Source organism: Oculina patagonica, chromosome 7, assembly GCF_052425735.1.
Source record: "Oculina patagonica isolate OP01 chromosome 7, crgOcupat, whole genome shotgun sequence".
Taxonomy (NCBI): domain Eukaryota; kingdom Metazoa; phylum Cnidaria; class Anthozoa; order Scleractinia; family Oculinidae; genus Oculina; species Oculina patagonica.
Genome location: NC_135764.1, coordinates 4,614,553 through 4,635,704, shown reverse-complemented (window position 1 = coordinate 4,635,704; position 21,152 = coordinate 4,614,553). Strand labels below are relative to the sequence as shown.

At 39.6% G+C, this 21,152-nt stretch overlaps 1 protein-coding gene across 1 annotated transcript; it reads left to right on the top strand.

Moving 5' to 3' along the window:
• The first annotated feature begins 480 nt into the window (after positions 1 to 480).
• On the top strand, positions 481 to 21,083 carry LOC144660147 (ATP-citrate synthase-like). The gene is made up of 32 exons (XM_078520712.1): positions 481 to 780; positions 2,498 to 2,620; positions 2,745 to 2,807; positions 3,421 to 3,519; positions 3,703 to 3,794; positions 4,024 to 4,103; positions 4,508 to 4,638; positions 6,024 to 6,142; positions 6,955 to 7,094; positions 7,525 to 7,586; positions 8,137 to 8,254; positions 8,910 to 9,061; positions 9,583 to 9,759; positions 10,209 to 10,279; positions 10,830 to 10,882; positions 10,980 to 11,095; positions 11,180 to 11,284; positions 11,724 to 11,815; positions 12,310 to 12,496; positions 12,573 to 12,683; positions 12,824 to 12,889; positions 13,184 to 13,245; positions 13,745 to 13,838; positions 14,453 to 14,557; positions 15,716 to 15,765; positions 15,880 to 15,944; positions 16,116 to 16,201; positions 16,968 to 17,111; positions 17,928 to 18,041; positions 18,727 to 18,809; positions 19,819 to 19,895; positions 20,612 to 21,083. The coding sequence occupies exons 1-32, from the start codon at positions 628 to 630 to the stop codon at positions 20,725 to 20,727; spliced, it is 3,306 nt and encodes a 1,101-aa protein (XP_078376838.1). The 5' UTR covers positions 481 to 627; the 3' UTR covers positions 20,728 to 21,083.
• The last annotated feature ends 69 nt before the right edge of the window (positions 21,084 to 21,152 follow it).

The window sequence follows — 21,152 nt, the reverse complement described above, 5'->3', positions numbered from 1 at the left end:
GGAAGCGAGCAAAAAAAAAAATAGAGAGTTCTCTCGCCGTTCTCACCGCGCGCTCATCGATCGAAAAAACACGAAAAAATAGAGGGCTGTGGACAGTCTATAACGGACACTAAACGACGCCCCGAGCGTGTCCGTTATAACGAGAGTCAGTAACGGAAAACAGCGAAAGGAGCGTTGCGTGACGAAGGAACAGACAACAGTTCAGACAACCCGCATTACGTAATCGGGCAAACATGTCACCTGACATATCAAAAACTCACATGACACAAAAGTGTACTTTTGTACACAGAAACATGTTTGCACAAAATTAGACAATTCATAACCAGTCTATTTTTTTAATGACCTTTCCCTTTTCTCGAGAACGTTTCTATTGTGTAGACAAAAGTTTTGTCTTCTTGTCACACATTTCACGTGGCTGTCACGCCTGTGTCACGCGAGTCGTCTGCCACATGGCTCATCAAACACATGCAAATGAGGCAACATACGTCTGCGCATTCTTTGTCGATCCAGCGATGCATTGAGCAAGACGCCGGAATAAATCGCCGGTTTTATCAGTGATTTCCACATCTCGTTCTTCCATTCGCGTAAAACGTTCAACCCTCGATTTACACTCGCTGATTTAGCAAGATGTCGGCGAAAGCTATCTACGAGACCGACGGAAAGTCACTTCTGGCCAAATGGTTCCAAAACACTTGCTACGTAAAGAACAAATTTGCTGTAGTTGTACATGACACAAATTGGGACGAGATTGTTCAGGAAAATCCATGGATTGCAAGCGAGGTAAGCTGCTTTAAGATACATTTGTGTTCATGTTGCAGGCGAAAATATAACTTCAATCGAGGGGCAGTTTATTTTAATAGAATTGTTTATGATAAATTAAGTTTGTATAAGCTTAAAGAGCGATTTTTTTTTTAGAATCGTGGAAAATTCACGTCGTCGATGTATTTTTCCTGAAGCGATTATTTTGTTTTAAATTTCGCCAATCTTCTTTATTATTTAAGAGGCCATGTTGTTGATTGATCAGGTGAAGAAATCAACATGGTGGCATGAGAGATTGAAGGTCATTCAAGGTTGCAACAGCTGATTGTGGCGTGTTTCCCTGAATAATTTTCCAAAACATTGCTATTTTTAAAATCGCTTTCCTAAAGCAGAAATAGCATTTTAAAAATTCTGCATTTTTTCAATTTAATGCAGACAAATAATCCCCTTATAACCTAGGCCTTGATCCACAGAGGGTTAGGGCTTATGGCTCAGACATAAAATTATGTGCAACAAAGCAATGTAACTTGCATTATATATTGATATCTCTTTTTATATTGTTCATGGGAATTTGCCACTACCCCTCTTGTTGTGTTGGTTTTGAGATTTTTTCCTTTCTTAGATACCGTTACACAAGGCATTTTCTATTGAGAATTTTCACATTTTAAGCTGTAGTCGACTGCAGGATTGCTTCATCTTACTTCTCAGGTTCCAGTTAAGCCATCAATCTATTGTCTAAATTTTCCAGACATAATAGTTTAATATGTCTGGAAAATTGATCATCAAATTTAAAGTTGATAATCCCAGATACAACCCACTCAAAATGGATGTTTCATTCCCTTTAAGCTGCAGTCATGAAACGAGTAACCCAAGATAACTGTCTCAGTTGAATTGTGCATGCCTTAGTACTGCAAAAAGAAAATGTTTCAACAAGTTCCTTGGTGTAAATTTCTGTTCATTTTTAGGGCTCGAGACTAACAGTAGCCAACTAGCCAAAGGCTAGTAGAAATGCAGTTTTGGCTAGTAGGTTTTAGAAATTTCAGGCATAAGTGCAAAGAAACTGCTGCATTAATTTTAAAAATCATCTCTGAAAGAATAGAACTAACAAGTAAACTGTTGATGTAATAAAAGCATCATTAGTATTTGACACAATGCGCATGTAGTTATGGATATCCGATGGTATATAACCGCGGGTGGAAGCTGAAAGACCAAGGTAAAAAAAAAACACGACAAATACTTTCAATAAAGATGAACACCTGATGAAGTTGTGTGTACACGTCTAGATAGTTTGAGATTTTTTGTATAATTTAAATGTTAAAATATGTCCCCTTTCTCTCTCTCTCCCCCCTCCCCCCCATGGTAAAAGAAAACAAAAAAACGAAACTACCGGTATACTTGAAAATTCTGGCTAGTAGAAAATCAGTTTTGGCTAGTAAAATCAAAGCTGTCACTAGCCACTGGGCTAGTTAGCAAAAAAGTTAGTCTCGAGCCCTGATTTTTGTTGTTTTTCAAACCTAACAAAATTATTCCTGCAAGGGAACTCTCATCAGTTGGGAGACACAGTAAGGAGACACAATTAAGTGACAAGCTAAGATTGTACCAGACATCCAATAAAGCAATCGTTGCATTTAAAAAATAATACTAGAATATTAATCAAATGATTAATTTCAAAGAAGGACAGAAAGGGTATTAGATGCCAATCCTGCCTATTCTGAACCTTGATTTCATTAATTTTCAGAAACTTGTTGTAAAACCAGATCAGCTTATAAAGCGCCGAGGCAAGCTGGGTCTCATTAAGGTTAATGTCAATTTACAAGAAGCTAAGAAATGGATCGAGGAGAGAATGGGCAAGGATATTCAGGTCAGTCACATTACAAATCCTGGAAAATTTCTTCTTACAGTGTTTATACAACATACAATGTCAAGCACACAGGTGACGAGAAGAAAAGGCATTTTCCAACTAACTCTGTTATTTTAATTGACAGGTTGGGGCTGCAAGTGGACCACTAAAAAGATTCATAATTGAACCATTTGTTCCACACCAGCAGGTAAAATGTCCATATGCTAGAATGTCTCTACTCCCCCCACAGAAGGGATTGGGAATTCCAGTGGGTGGGTGGGGTCTTAAGCACAATTTCCAGCCACTTTTCGGGAAAATGAGCCTGCAGTCATCTACCCAAAGGGGGAGGAACAAAGACCGGACTCGATAAGGCGGCAGAAATAGAGCGTAGAGGGGTCTCAAATGCCAAAAAAACTTTAAGGAAATGTGTGAATCTTAATTGGAATTTGTGGAGGGGTAAGGGGGGGGGGGGGGGTCACTATACATTATACAGTGACACCTTGTTAATCTGGTAACCAATGGTCCACAAAGATCTGGCCTGTTAACAGGTTGGCCATACTGAAGACATTGTTTTAAAATAATCAAAGAAAATGACTAACCAACTCCCAGTTGACTTGACAGCTCAGTTGGTAAGAGTTCTACACCACTTGTATTGCAGAGGTCGTGGGTTTGAATCCTGTTTAAGGCTGAATTTTTAATATCTATAACTGCGATGATCTTTCATGTGTTAATTCTTTTTCCCACTGTTCAAATACAGTATATGACTATTTAAACCTTGTTAATCTAAATTAATAACAAGTCATTTTGTAACTTGCTTTCAGAATGAAGAATTTTATGTGTGCATTTATGCGCAACGAGACTGTGACACAATTTTATTCCATCATGAGGGTGGGGTGGAGATTGGAGATGTCGACAGCAAGGTAAACTATTTTTATCATTTTCTTATTTTTTAGTAGCTTACATAATTATAATTTACCACAATCAACTTCATTTGCATTTTATTGGCGCATTGCAAGTTTGACGTTGCTAGCATCCCTGTTAAATTAGACAAGGTTTTGGATTTCATTTTTCAATAACTTTTTTAATATATTTTTTTCTTGCAGGCTGTTAAACTAGAAGTTGGCCTTCAAGACAAAGTTACAGTTGAATTGGTTGAGAAAAAACTCATGCAAAATGTTCCACAACAAAAGAAAAAGTATGTGAAAGTTTTTAACAATAATACTGTATAACACTTATTATGCCATGATATGTATAGCTGCTTGCTCAAGGTTGTAGCCCTGTCTTAAATTATGAGTAGTTTTTGTTTCTGATATTTTATTATTAAAATAACATTTTATTATTAAATAATTTTATTAATATTTTTATTATTAAATTATTAATTTCATAAAATAATTTATTTATTTGATTTTTCTTTCTCTTTACAGATTGCTTGCCACATTTATCCACGACTTGTTTCAACTTTATACTGATCTGTACTTCACTTACCTGGAAATAAATCCCCTTGGTATGAAATTATTTTATTTCTAATTTTTTATCAGTTTGATACTTAATGCAACTTTATTTTTGTCTAGTATTTTAAGTCAATCTAGCACATTTAGAAGGTTTGTTCTCTGACTGTCTGAAGCTGTGTTTCAATAATAACGGTAATGAAAGGTAGTAAGTTTAAGCTGTGTTTGAGCCTAGTGGCCCAACAGGCCGGAGCTTATCCCAGTTATAGTAGCATGAAGCGACAAGGAGTTAATTACTACTCCCCCCTGGATGAGATGCTGATCCATCTCAGGGTTACCCCTGGAATTAAAAGTGCTCGTACCCATTTATACCCCTGGGTGTAGAGAATCCCCTCTGCACTTGTCATAATAACACTTTGTCTTGGTGAAGTAAACTTACTTGCTTTTTGTTCTTTTTCAGTGGTTGTTGGTGAGTCAGTACATGTTCTTGATCTTGCTGCCAAGTTGGATCAGACTGCAGAGTTTATTTGTAAAACAAAATGGGGTGATGTTGACTTCCCACCTCCATTTGGTAGAGAGGCATATCCCGAGGTAAGATCATTATACCGTCCTTACCCTCCCCTACTCCTCCCTTTAATTTTTGGAGGTTGTCTAAATTGATGCATAGGGCAAAAAAGTGGATAGAATTATGTCCAGGACCTGCCACAAAAATATCATTTACTACATACTAGTTATGCAACGCTTTCGAGTGGTATACTATGGAATATCCCACGAGTCACTTGTATTTTCTCGGTATACACACGAGCCTTTAGGCGAGTGTGTATACCAAGAAAATACAAGTGACAAGTGGGATATTCCATATTATTATTCAACAGATGCGCGCGCTGCCCATATATGGTCAAAATGTTAACGATATCTGTCATCCGTACATAACAGATATCCTGCGATATTCGTAGGTTGCGAAGATTGGTCCGAAATCTTGTAAAGCGCTACATAGTTACAGTTTTTCTATGTGCAAAATGTGTTTCGTTGACAATTTGTTGAATAATAAAACAATTATCCTGCTCAATCTTGCGGAATATCGTCTGATTTTAGCCAACTCGGCCTACGGCCTCGTCGGCTAAGTATCAGGCGATATTCCGCGCGATTTCGCAGGATAATTGTTAAGTATACCACAAGAAAGTGTTGTGTAACTATTTTATACCATGCCATAGAAAAAACGCTTACTAAATTTCGTTGAGAATACAATCGCAGCGCACTATGGGAAGGTTGGGTTGAATACCGTCGAATACACAACGGCTTTCCTCTATTCTGATTGGCTGTATTTTCTATGGCATGGTATAAATAAATAGGTGGCATAGGAAACATTGCTTGGTCTTATATTGCACCTGTGAAATGTTGTAACAGTTATGGATCCCTATTAAAATCAAGGCCCAGTTGTTCAAAATACGATTAAGCTAATCCATGATTAGTGTGAATTTTGATTTTATTTTTTAACTTCTTAGTCTTCTGTCCTCCAGTTTTGACATTGACTTATCCTGTGATCCACAAAACATAAGAAAAAAAAAACTTTTATACTGCTTTTCATTACAAGTCAAGTCAAGAATCTTAATCCTGGGTCAGTGTTTATCCACTTTCAAACAATCTGGCCCAGAGAAATAAAATATTCTTCATGGGTACTAATCATAGTCTAACTGAGTGAGGAAATTAGTAATGAGCCAACAGGGCCGTACCAAGGGGGGGGTGCAGGGGGGGGGGGGCAGTTGCCCCCGCCAGGAAAACTAAAAAACTAAGAAAACTAAAGAAAAAAAAGAAAAAAGTAAACTTAAAAAACCCAGTTGCCCCTGCCAGGAAAACTTGTCCCCACAGGCAAAATATCCTAGGTACGGCACTGGCAAAGATGAAAAAGTTGTTATCATTTTATTTAGAAACAGAGGGAAAAGTTAATTAAATATGTTTCCTTGGGTAATTTTTAGGAAGCATACATTGCTGAATTAGATGCAAAGAGCGGAGCATCTCTAAAATTGACAATCCTGAACAGCAAAGGTCGCATATGGACCATGGTGGCTGGAGGAGGGGCATCTGTTGTTTACAGGTACGTGTTGGATGGGATTGAAAAATTGAGTTCACCGGTTGACAGAGTCAACTCTGAATGTCCGAGTCAATTCCGAGTTCCAGTCAAGTGACCGAGTCACTAGTCAGCGGTTTGCTCATAACGAAAAATAATGACACAAGTGTTATACAAAAATTATGCAAAGGTTGCATTTTGTGTAGGATATGCCGAGTTGGATTTGGTAGTAACAGAAAAAAAAAAAAATTTAAAGTTAATATACTGAAGTGTGTAACCCTAACCAACAAATGAAAGCGAAGCGAATAGGAGTGCAGCTAACCACAAGCGCGAACAGGAGTGGAACTAAACGCAAGCAAACAGCGAAGGAACTATTAAACCGCAAGCAAGCAAACAGGAGTGGAGCTAAAAAGAGCTCCAAGGGAATAGGAGCTGCAGGCAAACAGGAGTGGGACTAGCTGCAAGGAAACAGGTATGGAGTGGAACTAACCTCAAGCAAAGCAGGAAATTGAAATCCAGGCCATAAATCCATGTCCATTAAAGCCCAACTCAAAATCCTTACTCGGTAAATAGGAAACTTCTGCACTTTAATACCACTCCCCATCTTACCGACAACCTGTGTTCGACAAAACCGCAAGGTCTGTTGTTTAAAAGGTATATCACTGACCAGTGACTCCTTCTGACTTGGACTCGGATGTGACTGGGGCTCGGAGTTGACTCGTAATAATGTAATGGAATTACTCTTGAAAAATTGGTTGTAATCTAGCTGGTTAGTGCATTGTGCATTATATTTGACACAGAAGTATTTTGTTTTCTTTGTTTTGTTTATTTCAATTTAGTGACACTGTATGTGACCTGGGCGGGGCTTCTGAGCTAGCAAACTATGGCGAGTACTCTGGTGCTCCGTCAGAATCACAGACGTACGAATACGCCAAGACAGTTCTCAAGCTTATGACAGAGGGTCCACCAAGACCTGATGGTATGGCATTCAGTAGACCTGTTAATTCCTTACAGTTAATTCATAACATTTGTTTTTTTCAAGTGACAATTTTTTTAAACTGCATTCAGATATGTTTTGTTTAGTACAAAAACAGACAAAAGAACAGATACAGTAGAATCATGATTTCTTGAACCCTTGGTTTAATTCTCAAAACTCCCAATTTCTCAAACCAGAGAGAAATCAGGATTTTTCCGTAAAACTTTTCCTCATCCAACTACAGAATAAGATTAACAGCTAGTGATCATCTCTTAATTTGTTTCATTAATTCTTTGAAGACCATGCCACTACATGTCTACCAGTAAAGCTTAAAATTTCTAAAGTTGTGTGACAGTAGATTTATCAATCTGTTAATTTACATGTAGATTTGTGATTGTTATGTACCGGTATGATATCATTTTTTTCTTCACAGGGAAGATTCTTATCATTGGTGGAGGTATTGCAAACTTCACCAACGTGTCCGCAACATTCAAGGTAAATTCCACAATGAGAAATTTTTGGAGACTTCTGGAAATTCTTACTGTTGTGACTGATGAATCCAGAATAATCTCATTTTGTATCTGTTATCCTACAATGCCTAGTACCGTAAACACCCGCGTACCCACCCGCCCCCCCCTCGGGGACAGCGTCTACCTCACATAAGATCTCCCTTCAGGGGCCCGTGGACTGGGGGCAGTAGCGATGGAGGCGTTCGGTCGTGGTGTCTGACGGATTTGGGGCCACTGTGGAAACTTGTTGCATGGTGTGAGTTCGATTTTATCTCGGGGATCCATCTTCTCGGTCTCGTGGTTTCTCGCTTAGCTGTGTTGGCTTGTCGACACTCAACAGTTGAGCTGTACTTGCAGCTGCGGTCTCTCTTGTGTTTTAGGTTTACATTTTTCATTGTCGTACAAATTCGGCACCTCCGTGTTCCCGCAGTGCGCCCCCCTTTCGAGCGAAAATGGAAGGTGCGCCCGGGTTTTACGGTAAGTGATTGATACTTACTACTTCTTCTCTTCTCTTTATCTTCTCCCTTTCTTTACAGGGCATAGTTAAAGCTCTTCAGGAATATCAGAAGAAACTCTTGGAACACAAGGTAGATATTTATGTACGAAGAGGAGGGCCAAACTACCAAGAAGGTCTCCGAGTCATGAGAGAAGTGGGTAAGTAGTGTAACTGGAGAGCTTTTTTCCCTTGGATTTGTTTCACTTTCCACTGTTGATGTCATAATACTGTGACAGTGTTGTTTGATAATGATGACAATGATGATGATGACGATGATGTTGATGATGATGATATTGAGTCAAACACTACACTTGCACTCCCCGATTTCTTGAACAAAATTTCATTTCACTTGATGGTTCCAGAAATCGGAATTTGACTGTAACATGTTTTGATCTGCTTTTTCAGTTGCATGTTGATATATGTATAAGTACAGAGCTCTTGCATCTTGGGTACCAACAACATGTTACGGCAACCCAGCAAAATGTCAGGGATGGGGTGGGGTGGGGTGGGATGGGATCCATGGGAACCCTGTGACCAAAATCATTACTTCCATTTGCATCATGTTATGGAAATCAGAGCTCTCCAGTGACGGCTGACACTTGTGTGTTGCCAGGCTTCTCCAATACCTATCTTTAAAGTGTGGTGTTTGCACTGTCTTTGGCCAGAACAATGACTACATTTTTGGTTGTGGGAGGTATCTGGATCATTGACCTGTGTCTGTCTGTCTGTCTGTCTGTCTGTCTGTCTGTCTGTCTGTCTGTCTGTCATGTCACTGATCTGTACGGTTTATTTAAAGTGTGGTTATCTTTGCAGGTTCCAGTTTAGGCCTGAACATGCATGTGTTTGGAACAGAAACTCACATGACAGCTATTGTTGGCATGGCTCTGGGTAAAAGAGAGATTCCCAAACAAGTTGGCTTCGACTCAAATGCGGCAGCAAACATGTTCTTTACAGCTCAGGACAAAGTAAGGACTTGACCTCTTCATTGTCTTTTGCTGTCAGTACCTTTGCATTTGTCAAGAGGAAGATTTTAAATTCATTTTTGCCACTATTGGTTGCTCTGAAAACTTCTCAGCACATGGCTTTACAGGCATTACATCAGACGGGGTTTGTACGGGTCCTGAAAAACCTGGAAAGTCCTTGAATTTTATTGTGGCACTTTCCAGGACTGAAAAGTCCCGGAAAAAGACAACCCCTACCCCCAACCCCCTGGAAAGTTCTGGAAATCTGTTAAACTCAAGTAACACCAGAATTCTCAGAACTAACTTTATAAGAAATGTATGGCAGACAGTAAGGAGAAATGATATTGAGATCTTGGGAGTGAAAGGGTTTATGTAAATTTTGGAATCCTGGAAAAATCAATCTGAGTCCTGGAAAAGTTCTGGAAAATTGTTTGTTAAAAGGGTACAGAACCTTATCAGACCATAGGTCTTAACATAAGACAGTCACATTTTTTGTAACGATTTAATTTATTTACCATACGCAGGGTTCTTCTGCAACTGGTGGTAAAAAGACAGTGTATATGTCAGAAAACACAAAGAAAACATCAGACGAGAAACCGTCACCAGAACCAAGCCGCAAGGCTGCAGGAGGAAAGAAGGCGCCGTTATTTACTTGCGAGACAAGGACGATCATCTGGGGCTTGCAAGCCAGAGCTGTTCAGGTATAATATTATATCAATAAGTATAATTAAAGTTATGTTCAATTTTACTTGCCTTCATGTTATTAAAGTTTAAGACATATTTTAAAGTCGTTTTAGCTTGACTTGGAAGCAAATGAATCTAAAATAGTTTGTTGGTCAACAACTGTGTAGGCACTCAGTGATGTATTAAATGGTTAGTACGTGGTAGGGGGGGGGGAGTGTCATACATTGTACATCCGTCCCGTAGATAATCTTTGGAATATCGTCGGTACGCTTCTGAAATAATCTCCAAGTTGTTGGGAACTGGTACATCTTTGTTGTGCACTTTGGGTCATTTTCGGATGTCTTCCTAAACAGAACATCTTAAAAATGTTCAACGTCGGAGCATTTCGAGTGATCTTCGGAGAAACACGGTGATTTGACGATCTTGCGATGTTCTTTTATTGAACCTAACATTTCCTTATTTGCAGGGCATGTTGGATTTTGACTATGTGTGTGAGAGAAAGAGACCGTCAGTGGCCGCTATGGTCTACCCTTTCAGGTAAAACAGTATATCGTCTGCTGTTGTGCTTTATTTTAGTGGTTTACTTTGCTCTGGGTGTTTTTTATTGCTTAGAGTGGCTTTCTAATGACTCTCGAATCGCTTAAAGACCTAAACGTAATCGAAGAGACAATCAGTGAGACACAAGAGAAAGAAACAGAAATAAAGTCTAGACGCCAATCGGACTTATATTAAAAAATCTCTTTCAGTCTTGCAAGTTCGAAGGGTAGGAAAACTTGTATCCCGTTCTGTGCTAAACACAGAAAAATGCGTACCCTCTATTGAGCGCGGGAAAATTGTCTCTCACACGGAAAAGGGCGAAAAGAACATGTTCTCGGCTGTACCCGGTGCTTAGTGCATGGCATTTTAAACCTAATTGGCTGAATGACACATATAGCTTGGAGCGTTTTGTACGAGTTGTTTAATCACCCATGCAAAGAAAAATAAACGCATCTTCACTTTGTTTAGTTTTTTACTCTTATTAATTTAGTTGAGACAAAGTTTACAATCACAAGATGAATTTAAAACTTTCTTATTGGTTTCGTTGCAGTGGAAATCACCGTCAAAAGTTTTACTATGGACACAAAGAGATCATGATTCCAGGTCGGTTGGAATTTGAATCAAACTGCAGTTTTTTAACTCAAACTCAGCGTGTTGTTGTCCAATTTTATGTAACACTCTGTCGGTCGGTTTTTTCCAGTGTACAAAGAGATGTCCGAAGCAATGAACAAACACCCTGATGCCGATGTCATGATCAACTTCGCATCGCTTCGCTCAGCTTATGATGCTACTCTTGAAGCCATGCAGTTTCCACAAGTATGTCAACTGTTCCTTTAATTGTTCTTTCAGTAAAAATGTTTTTTAAAAACGTAAAAAATAACTTGTGATTGTCGTTTACAGATTCGCACAATCGCCATCATCGCTGAAGGAATTCCTGAAGCCAAGACCAGACAACTAAACCGGAAAGCTAAAGAAATGGGAGTGACTATTATCGGCCCAGCAACTGTAAGTACACTTTAAAAACATTTTTCTTTTCTTACTTCAATCTTAGTGGGGGAAAATGGAGCGGTTCTCGCCGAATATGAATGTTAATTTCTTAAAATGTAGGATAAAATTGTTTTAGAGTGATTTTCACTTGACCGTCGAAAGTAATTAGCGTTTGCTTTGGTTTTGCATTACTGCACGTTATAAATAGTGATGGGTAAAAAACTCGCGACACTTTCCCGACTAATCGGAAGTAAAACTAAAATCAATCGTGATTCGCTCGCACTCGTTTTCCCGCGCTTTCCAGCTTTGATTGGTTCAGTGATTGTCTGTGTCCTTTGGGATTGGCCAGAGTTATTACTTCGGTTTTACGACACCCAATCGAAAATTGCTGCACTTTAACTTTTAAATTTCTTTTATTTTTTTGTTATACGTTAATTTCGTCGTTGGGTTGTTGTAGGTTGGAGGTATCAAGCCTGGATGTTTCAAGATCGGTAACACTGGTGGAATGTTGGACAACATTTTGGCGTCAAAACTCTATCGACCAGGAAGGTAAGCGCATCTTAAGACCAAGCTAAACGGTTATGTAGTTAGAACCGTCCTGAATTTTCTGTTGCAGAGGACTTTAAAAGTGCAAACAAGCATTACACGTTCGCTTATGTAAGGTTTTGTTTAAAAAAAATATAGACGGGACGGGATGAAGAAACGTTTATCAAACATTAAATCAATGAATGGATCACTCGAGAGAGACTGAAGTAGTTTTAAAAAACATAACTGTTCTTTTCGATGCTATACAAATCAGTTACGTTTTTGATATAGAAGACGAAAACCGGAATCTGTTCTGTATCGAATTGAGATCAAGTGCAAAACAGTCATGTCGAAAAGAGTTCGATTTACATGGAAAGTGTAAAACTCGTTTTCATGTGACAGGTTTTGCACCAAGCCTCACTTTAAAACGGAGGCAAAAGCCAACTCGGAAGAAGCCTGGTCCTGAGTCAGCCCTTGTGATAAAATCAACCAATAGAATTGCTTGTTTTACTCCACAGCGTTGCCTACGTGTCTCGATCTGGCGGCATGTCCAATGAACTCAACAACATCATCTCTCGGACAACAGATGGCGTGTACGAGGGCGTGGCCATTGGCGGTGACAGATATCCTGGTACAACGTTCATGGATCACGTGATGAGATATCAAGAAAACCCGGATGTCAAAATGATCGTGGTCCTTGGAGAGGTATATTTTCTGTTCTCGTTTAAATAAAGTGTTGGGCTATAAATGTTCACTTATCTCTTCCTTATGTCGATACCAGGTTGGTGGTACTGAGGAATACAAGATTTGCGAGGCCATTAAGAGCGGCAAGGTTACCAAGCCTGTCGTGGTATGGTGCATTGGGACATGCGCAGGAATGTTCACGTCAGAGGTAAATGGACTGGGTACTAGGTGACTTGTCCCCAGGCTTCTTGCATCTTATTTTTTGTTGACAAGATATCACACGAAATTCTCAAAGCTGATTAAACTGGTGGCAACCTTGTAGCTGATTATTTTCTGTTCATGTCTTAGGTGCAGTTCGGTCACGCTGGAGCAAGTGCTCATGGAGAAAACGAAACAGCGGTCGCCAAGAACGAAGTAAGGTTTTCAACGGAATTCACAAACTAAACCTGAAAAAAAAAAATGCAGGGCAGTCTCACAGAATGTTTAGTAACCTAACAAAATGCTTCTGAGTAACCTAACAAAAACTGGCAGCCTAAACAAAATGCTTAACAACGTAACAAATTGTCAGGAGAAACAATGCGGTGCTCGGTGTGCATGTTATGCCCCTAATTGCTTAATGCTGTGGAAACCCAGGGGCTGTTTTTACGTCGCCTATTTTACCTTAAAAAGAGTTGGTCACTAACTAGTTTTACTTCAATTCACCGACAGGCTTTGAAGGAGGCCGGTGCTTATGTTCCAGACAGTTTCGATTCTCTGTTTGATATGATCAAGTAAGTCATGTCATATTCTTGTTTTCTGTGGATAATATTTGATTGTACATCAGTGTTCTAGAATCATCTGTTCTAAAAGTGCAATGACGGTAACATAAAACTACATTGAAGCCGTGCTTAACTATGATGGAGTCGTATTGCGCTACATTGAAGGATTTTCATTGAAGGATATACGCAATGATTTTTGACGTGCAAAACGGTCATTTTGGTCTAAATAGAACGGTTTTCTGAACACACTGAAAAGTAGCTATTTAGTTGCAGTTGTGTAGTTTGGACGTATTATTTATTATTTAGAACTGAGAGTTCCTTTTAACAATCACACATTCTGTTCTGATCAATCAGAACGAAGATGCTATACACACAGCAAATCAGAAACGAATCGCAAACCAATCATACCTTCCTCAGCTCCTTCCACCAGTTACCTGGCTCGATGAGTTTAGCTATACGACAGCTGGTGAAAATCGCTCTAACTCATTCCTGTTTGAATTTCTTTCTTCAGGGAAGTTTATGACGTTTTAGTTAAAGATGGGACGATTGTTCCCAAAGCGGAGAAGAATCCACCCACTGTTCCTATGGATTACTCTTGGGCTCAGGTAAGGAAAATAATGAAAAACTGCAATTTTGACTTTTAAAGGATGGTACGGAATTCAGCATGGCTTGACTGATATGAAAATCGGTATCTAGATAAAGCCGCACCTGTTCCACCCCTGTAATGGCAAAACGCTTCCGGGGACCTTTGATGGACTCGATCATTTTCCGGGGGAGGGGAGGGCAGGTGTTGTGATGCTACGGTAATGTAGTCTGCCAGGCCACATGGCCTTTCACTGATTACTCAATTGTAACACCTCTAATTTATTCCTTCCGTGTGCGATGTATACTTTGTATTTACACAAAATTAAAGAAACGTTGACCCTGTGAAAAGCATAACCGTAAACGATAAGACCGAATGGGATTCTTGGTAGACAACGTTGTGAGCTTTGTAATATTCCATTTATTTGTAATCAAGATATTTTTTCTTTGGAGCTTTAAGAGCATGATTTATGCAACCTGTCCTAATGTAATGTCCATTCTGTCGCAGACGACGATTACTTTTTCCGATTTCCCAGTTATGCTTTTCATGGGTCAAAATTTCCTCAATAAGGTGTATGCATCTAATTGATTTAATTGCCTTGTCTTGCCTTAGATTAAGTTTGTTTTATTCTTGTAGGAGCTTGGTTTGATCCGCAAACCGTCTTCGTTTATGTCAAGTATCTGTGACGAGAGAGGAGCGGAATTGTTGTACGCTGGTATGCCTATTACAGAGGTGTTCAAGGTACAGGCGCTGATTTTGTTTATTTTATGCAGTAGCCATCAAAAACAGATCAGTGGAAACAGCCCCCAATCAACCGACTTTACAGGGTATTCATAGTTGACTATAGCAGGGTTGTCACAGGTCAGGAAATGGTCACTAGGTAAAATAAAATTCTTCAAGGTCAGGAAAAAGTCAGGAAATTTTATTTTGAGTCAGGGAAAATTGAATGCTGTAATGCCATTGAAGGCTGGAAGAAATATTTCTGGTCAATGTGATCTCGGCGATGTTTTTTCTTTGAAAATGGAGACTGGCGGCTGCAACTACCGTATTTTACTCGAATAAGCGCCGCGGCGCGTATTAAATTTTTCGCGCACTGCAGTGGTTTAGCGAGTGGTACCAAATCGAGAAAAATGGTATCACACATGTGTGGATAAAAATGATATCTGGCACACATGTGTGATATCATTTTTGACCAATCATCTCGCAGAGTTTGCCATGTTGCAATGCTCAATCTTCGGCAATCTTGGGAGAACTTCGGAAATTTTCGGAAAATGTTCGGAAACATTCGTACAATCTTCGGACAACATTTTGAATCTCTGCGCAACCATGTATTATCTTCTATATCTTTAACAGTAATTGAAAAGAACATATTTTGATTGTCAGTATTCGTCCCTTGCTGAGACAGACTGAGTGGCGCTAGTTGCCGTGGTACAGTTTGGGGCGTTCACAACATTGACAGAACTACGTATTGTAAGAATGTTGAATAGAAAAAATTAATGGGCGAGCGGTAAAACAATCACTTTGAACTGCAAAACATCGCTCTTGATGAAAAGAAACGTTCAAGTTTGTTTAAGGGTTGCTTTGTAGTGCCGTTATTAGTTAAACGAAATTCCTCGGATAAGGGCTGCATCACGACCGCATCACGACTGTCATTAGGCATTTTTTGGTCAGGGATATTTGATTTTTATCATTAAAAAGTCAGGGAATTTTAAAAACTAATGTCTGTGGCAACCATGATTGAAATTTTCACCGACAAGAGACACTGTAACCCATTAACCTACCCATAGCTGCTTAAGTAAGCGTCCCTCGCACACAATAGCACGTGAACCTGCAGGCAGTGTCCTGCGTGAAAACCTGTCAGTTTTGTGGCTATACTTATCTTCGATTCTCTTCCTGCAGGAAAACATTGGTGTTGGAGGAGTTCTGGGTCTGTTATGGTTCCAGAGAAAGTACGTTTAACATTTTGTTCAATCTCATTTGTTGTGGTTTATTTACCCGACATAAATATAAAGACAAAAAACGTTAGGGCGCTCTGAATTAACTATAGTTTTTCTCGTCACTAGATTACCTGCATACGCTAGTGAATTTATTGAAATGTGCCTCATGATAACCGCTGACCACGGCCCAGGTTAGTGTCACGCAATAAATGTCAACTCTCAATGTTTTCACGTGTCGTTTGTTGTATTGGGAATCCTAAAGTTTCTGACGCAAAATGAAATGCTAAACGTAGCGCTTCTAGTTTACAGAAGTTTATTATTAAAAGTTTTGTCACACACGTTTTTCTTTTGTCACGCAACAGCTGTTTCAGGTGCTCATAACACAATCGTCACAGCTAGAGCTGGCAAGGACCTTATATCTTCTTTGGTGTCTGGTCTCCTCACAATCGTAAGTGTAATGAAGTAGAACCCATGTACTTAACCCTCAACGCAGCTTATTTTTTTTCCAAAATAATTATACCTTATTATAGGAAATTAACGCTCCATGAAATTAACGCGAATTCACAAGTCGCGTAAATGTTTCTGAGAATTTCCGAGACCCTAATTGCAACCTAAAACCTGTGTACTGTCCAAGCACATAAAGCAACTAGGAAACAATAACCTTTGCTTTTCTGCAAACTATTTTTCGATCGTTTACAATGTAAAAGCCTAAAAGATATGTCATCTGCAACATTTCTAGTTTATTCTTGCTTTCAGAAGCGCGGTTCTCGTTATCTTTTCTGTACCGTTAATTTTCTTCGTTTTGAAAATTTGCTTCCTCTCTTGCGTTATTTTATTTTATTTTATTTTATTTATTTTTCCTTGAATTCGCGTTAACTCACGTCGCGTTAATTTCAAAGACCGTAATTTACAGGAATGTTAATTCCTTATACAATAAGGTAGGTATGTTCCTAAGTGTCAGGGGCTGTCTTCACCAAATACCCTTAATCATGGAGTGATCCCAACGAGAGTGTCGCCCATTGTTTAATTTAGAGAAGGTTCAACCACTGGAATATGAGTTACCTGAGATTATGCCCTCCCTCCCTACTTCCCTTTCAAAAAAAAAGAACGTCTGATCAGTCAAGACAAGAATGAACATCATGCACCTCTATGTTATCGATTTTGCCTGTGGAATCTGGATTAGCGTACCTGCTCAAATAAAGCGTTGTTTTCAGGGTGACAGATTCGGTGGGGCATTAGACGCGGCTGCTCGTGTGTTCTCTCATGGTGTAGACAGTGGACAGGCGCCCATGGAATTCGTCAATGACATGAGAAAGAAAGGACAGCTCATCATGGGAATTGGGCATCGAGTCAAATCTGTAAGTAACCTGCAAACAGCATCCTTGCCGGGGTAACTCAGGAAAAGGAACGGCACGGGAAACCTTGTTCTTTCTTAGCAAGCTCAACTGTCGCAGATGCCACGCTGTTGGAATACTTTCAAAACCTCATTAATAATTCATAAAGAAAATACAAAAGAATTTAAAGTTAAACAAGTGTCTGTATATCTGATACAGACAAGGCTAAACTTCACGTCCAATTTTCTGGACCAAAATAACCCCAAATCTAAATATTAGTGCAAGAATGAGTTGATCTACATCAGATTTTGAAGCCGTTCAATAAATTCGCAGTTTGTGTTTTATCAAGTATAAAACACTCGGCTGCGCCTCGTGTTATAAACTTGATAAAACACTGTTGGTCATTTATTAAACATTATATAATGCTAAATGATGTATAGAAATAAATTATGAGTGTTAATAATTATGTTGATAATGCCGTATTATTATGAGGACTGGTTTTAATACGTCAGGGAACTGTCATTTTTTTCATGAATAGCGTTGTTGGATTAGCAGATTGATAAAGCACCGAGAAAATTCCGGTACTGTCAAATACAGTAGATAGGCTGAAATGTCTTCCCGGCGACTACTCGTACCTCGACCCAGTTTCCAAGGAGACGACTGGCATCTCAGTCTACAAATAATGTTTGGACAATAAACAACAGGGACTGCAATTGCATTTCAGTTTAGATTAGGATTCTTTTGAAACGACTGAAAAGGTGTTTAGTGCAACAAACATTTCAAAGAACAGATCGTTTGATGAGAATACTGGGTCAAAGTCCTTTGTGTATTCTCTTTCAGCTAAACAATCCCGACATGCGTGTTGTGCTTCTGAAGGACTTTGTGAAGAAGCATTTTCCCGCCACCCCAGTCATGGACTACGCCATTGAAGTCGAGAAGATCACAACATCTAAGGTAACTCTAAACCCGAAAAAAGAGTATCCTGTTCCCTGAAGAGTCTCGTAGTTAAAACTTTGCTTCCTGGTTCTCAGGGGAAAACAATCCCCGTTCCGGGGGGGTCCTACATTCCATGTTCTCTGATTAGAACCCTTGGAGTAATATTTTCCCTGTTCCCTGAATTGGATCACAAGGGAAGTATTATTTTGATGTTCCCTGATTAGCGTCCCAGAACTGATATTTCCCCTCATTCCTGATTTAACAAAAAAAATTCCAATTGCCTGCCTCCTTTCCAGTTTAAAGACAACAAGAATTCTCAAGTTGCTACTAGAAATGGATTTCAGTTTTATTGTCAGGCTGCAGAGTATCTCTATTCATTCTTAACTTGAAATTCCTTACAGGCAGGCTAGTGATAGACTGTGAGTTTTCTTTCTTTGCTCAAAAGTCCGTGGGGACGAAAGCAAAATTAATAGCGAGCACCATATAAGAGCCGCGAGCCGCGAGCCGCGAGCCGCGAGCCGCGAGCCGCGAGTAGTCTCGGCGCCCGGGCTTGTCGCAGCTCGCGGCTTCGCCTCTCGTATACGACGCTCGCTGGCTATTTTCACACTCGACCTCCACGGATTTTAGGACAAAAGGGAGCCTGTTTGCAGTCTAGGCTTGTAAATTGGTTTGCTAACAGTTTGATTTGTTAATTTTTTAACAGAAACCAAATCTTATCCTCAATGTAGACGGTTGTATTGGCGCCGCTTTTGTAGACCTACTGCGTCACTGTGGAGCTTTCACAAGGTATTTCTTACATGCAGTGTTACCTCCGGGGAATTCACTGAGCTCGCCGTTCAGTTATATGTGAAGCGGTCTTGTAAATGAAGCTATAGAGCAGTCGGGTTTACCTCGATGTAAGAACCTGTAAAATTTGTCTTTTGTTTTGGAGCTATTTTTTTCCTACTCTACATACTGATATTTATCCATGCCATAGAAAACCATCTCCAGGAGCCGTTGTTTTCGCGGTTTCCTCCCTTCCCTGTGCGCTGCGACTGTTTCTCGACGTAGTGCGTCTCTTGGTTCACCTTTCTCGTGGCTTGGTTCCCACTTGTCACTTGTTTTTCTTGGCTCACCTCGCCTGGCTCGTGTGTTCTGAGTCAAGTGCTGTGGGATTTCAGTCGTTGCAACTAGTATTTATTATTTCTTGATCGTTCTTCGTTTTACGTCACTGGTGAGTTTTGCAGATTCTTATACCGAGGTTGAGCCGCTATAAAGCGAAGCGTTGCACGCTGTTGTTTGTTTTATTGTTGAGAAAATAAAAACTGGGACTTTCTGATGAATTTGTTGTTTGCGACACGTTAAATTTGTAGCTCGTTTGTGTCACTTTCATTTTCATGTTTGTTGCTATTTCAATCGCAAAAATTAAGGACTTCCGTTTATTTAGTCTGTTCCAGGCGTTGGGTTAGTTGGCACATGGGCTCCTGGTTGGGAAGCAGCGCTAAGAACGACGTGTGGGAAAAATGGTGAGGGGTTTGAAGGAAGAAGGCATCTGTCCAGCTAACCTTTTTGTCACTCCCAACTAACCAAACTCCTGGAGCAAGCTGCGGTTACATTTGTTGCTTTCGTTATGATTGTTGCAGATGCTTCGAACAATACGGAGTTTCACGATAAATTTTACTCCCTAAATATCAGGCTTTTGTCTTCCTTCGTCGTTTCCACACACGTTTGGTGCAGTTTAACTATTTGCTATAGTTTCAACTGAGGAAATTCTCGAAAATTCTATTTGATATGTTTGTTTCTTTCTCTATTTCAGAGAGGAAGCTGACGAATTTGTGCAGATTGGGTCTCTTAACGGATTGTTTGTGTTAGGAAGATCGATCGGGTTCATTGGTAAGTCTGATTGATTATTACTTTCCAACTTTTCGACAAACGTGTGTATGTTCTCTAGCCTAGAAACACACAATTGTCACTAGGCCACTGGCTTTTTGGGTTACCAAGTCGTTTGAACAATACTGTAGTAACTCAGATTGTTAGTCGTTTTAGGCGGATGCATGTATATAGTCAGCCTTTTATGGAAATTCCCTTGATATACAACTGAACGCTCTCAACAAGTTGGCTGAGTATTTTCTCAACAAGTATTTTCCAGTATACTTTGATGGGTCAGTACTACAACTCTTTATCAGTTGCTATTGCAGTGTTGGTATAAAACAAATGCCCAATTATTAGTCAACAAGTTGTGCTCATTTTTTAATATTTTGAAAATCTAAGGTGGCTTTGAACCCCTCTGATAGAATTTTTTAATTTTGCCAAAAGTTGTATCATAACGCGCTGATCATAACTCAAAAATAAAAAAAATGGGGGTCACCGAGCTCAATTTTTGGTTATTTGCACTGAAAGCTAACATTAAGGGTGTTTTTAACAGGTAATATTGTTGCTATGGTAACCGCTAATGTCAAGAAAATGATCACAACTTGTCCACCAATGATTGGGCAGTTTTTCATACCCGTACTGTAACACTGAAAGCCGTAATCAGCCACCTTTAAGATAGTACAGAATCTGGTTGACATCAAGATGGCCACTAAAACACTATTATTAATGTACTTTAGGTCATTACTTGGATCAGAAGCGTTTAAAGATGGGCTTGTACAGACATCCATGGGACGACATCACCTACATCATGCCCGACCATCTCAACGATCTCCGCCCGGCCAGCTTTGAATAGAGGCGTGACAGTCACGCAATACAAGCCTTTGGGTAACGGATCGGAGAGCATCGCTGTTATAAACTCCATCGAGTGCTTTCGCAAAGAAAATTTCAAGGAAACAGGAAATATGGTCAGAAAGAACTTTTTGAAATAGGGAACATATTTGAGTCATGTATTGATGCTGCGATTGCGTAGGGGTGAATCTCGGTTGCTACAACCTTGGTGTGTTATTCAGTAAGAAGCCGGGGATTTGTTGTACAATAATGCGTATCTGGTTCTGTAATAAAGCTGGCTCTGATTGTATCATGTAATTTAAAATCTGTTTTAATAATGAACACATGCAAAGCGAATTGAAATAAAATATACTTGCAATGCTTGAAGAGTATCTGTCTGAAAATTTAACTTCCTGGATCGACATGGTCGAAACAAGCTCGTTGACCGTT

Bases quoted from the DNA above. Each gene is read 5' to 3' on its own strand.
- LOC144660147 (XM_078520712.1), top strand. From the start codon at position 628: ATGTCGGCGAAAGCTATCTACGAGACCGACGGAAAGTCACTTCTGGCC. The intron at 4,639-6,023 runs GTAAGATCATTA...GGTAATTTTTAG, and splicing joins GTAGAGAGGCATATCCCGAG to GAAGCATACATTGCTGAATT. The intron at 16,202-16,967 runs GTAAGTGTAATG...CGTTGTTTTCAG, and splicing joins TGTCTGGTCTCCTCACAATC to GGTGACAGATTCGGTGGGGC.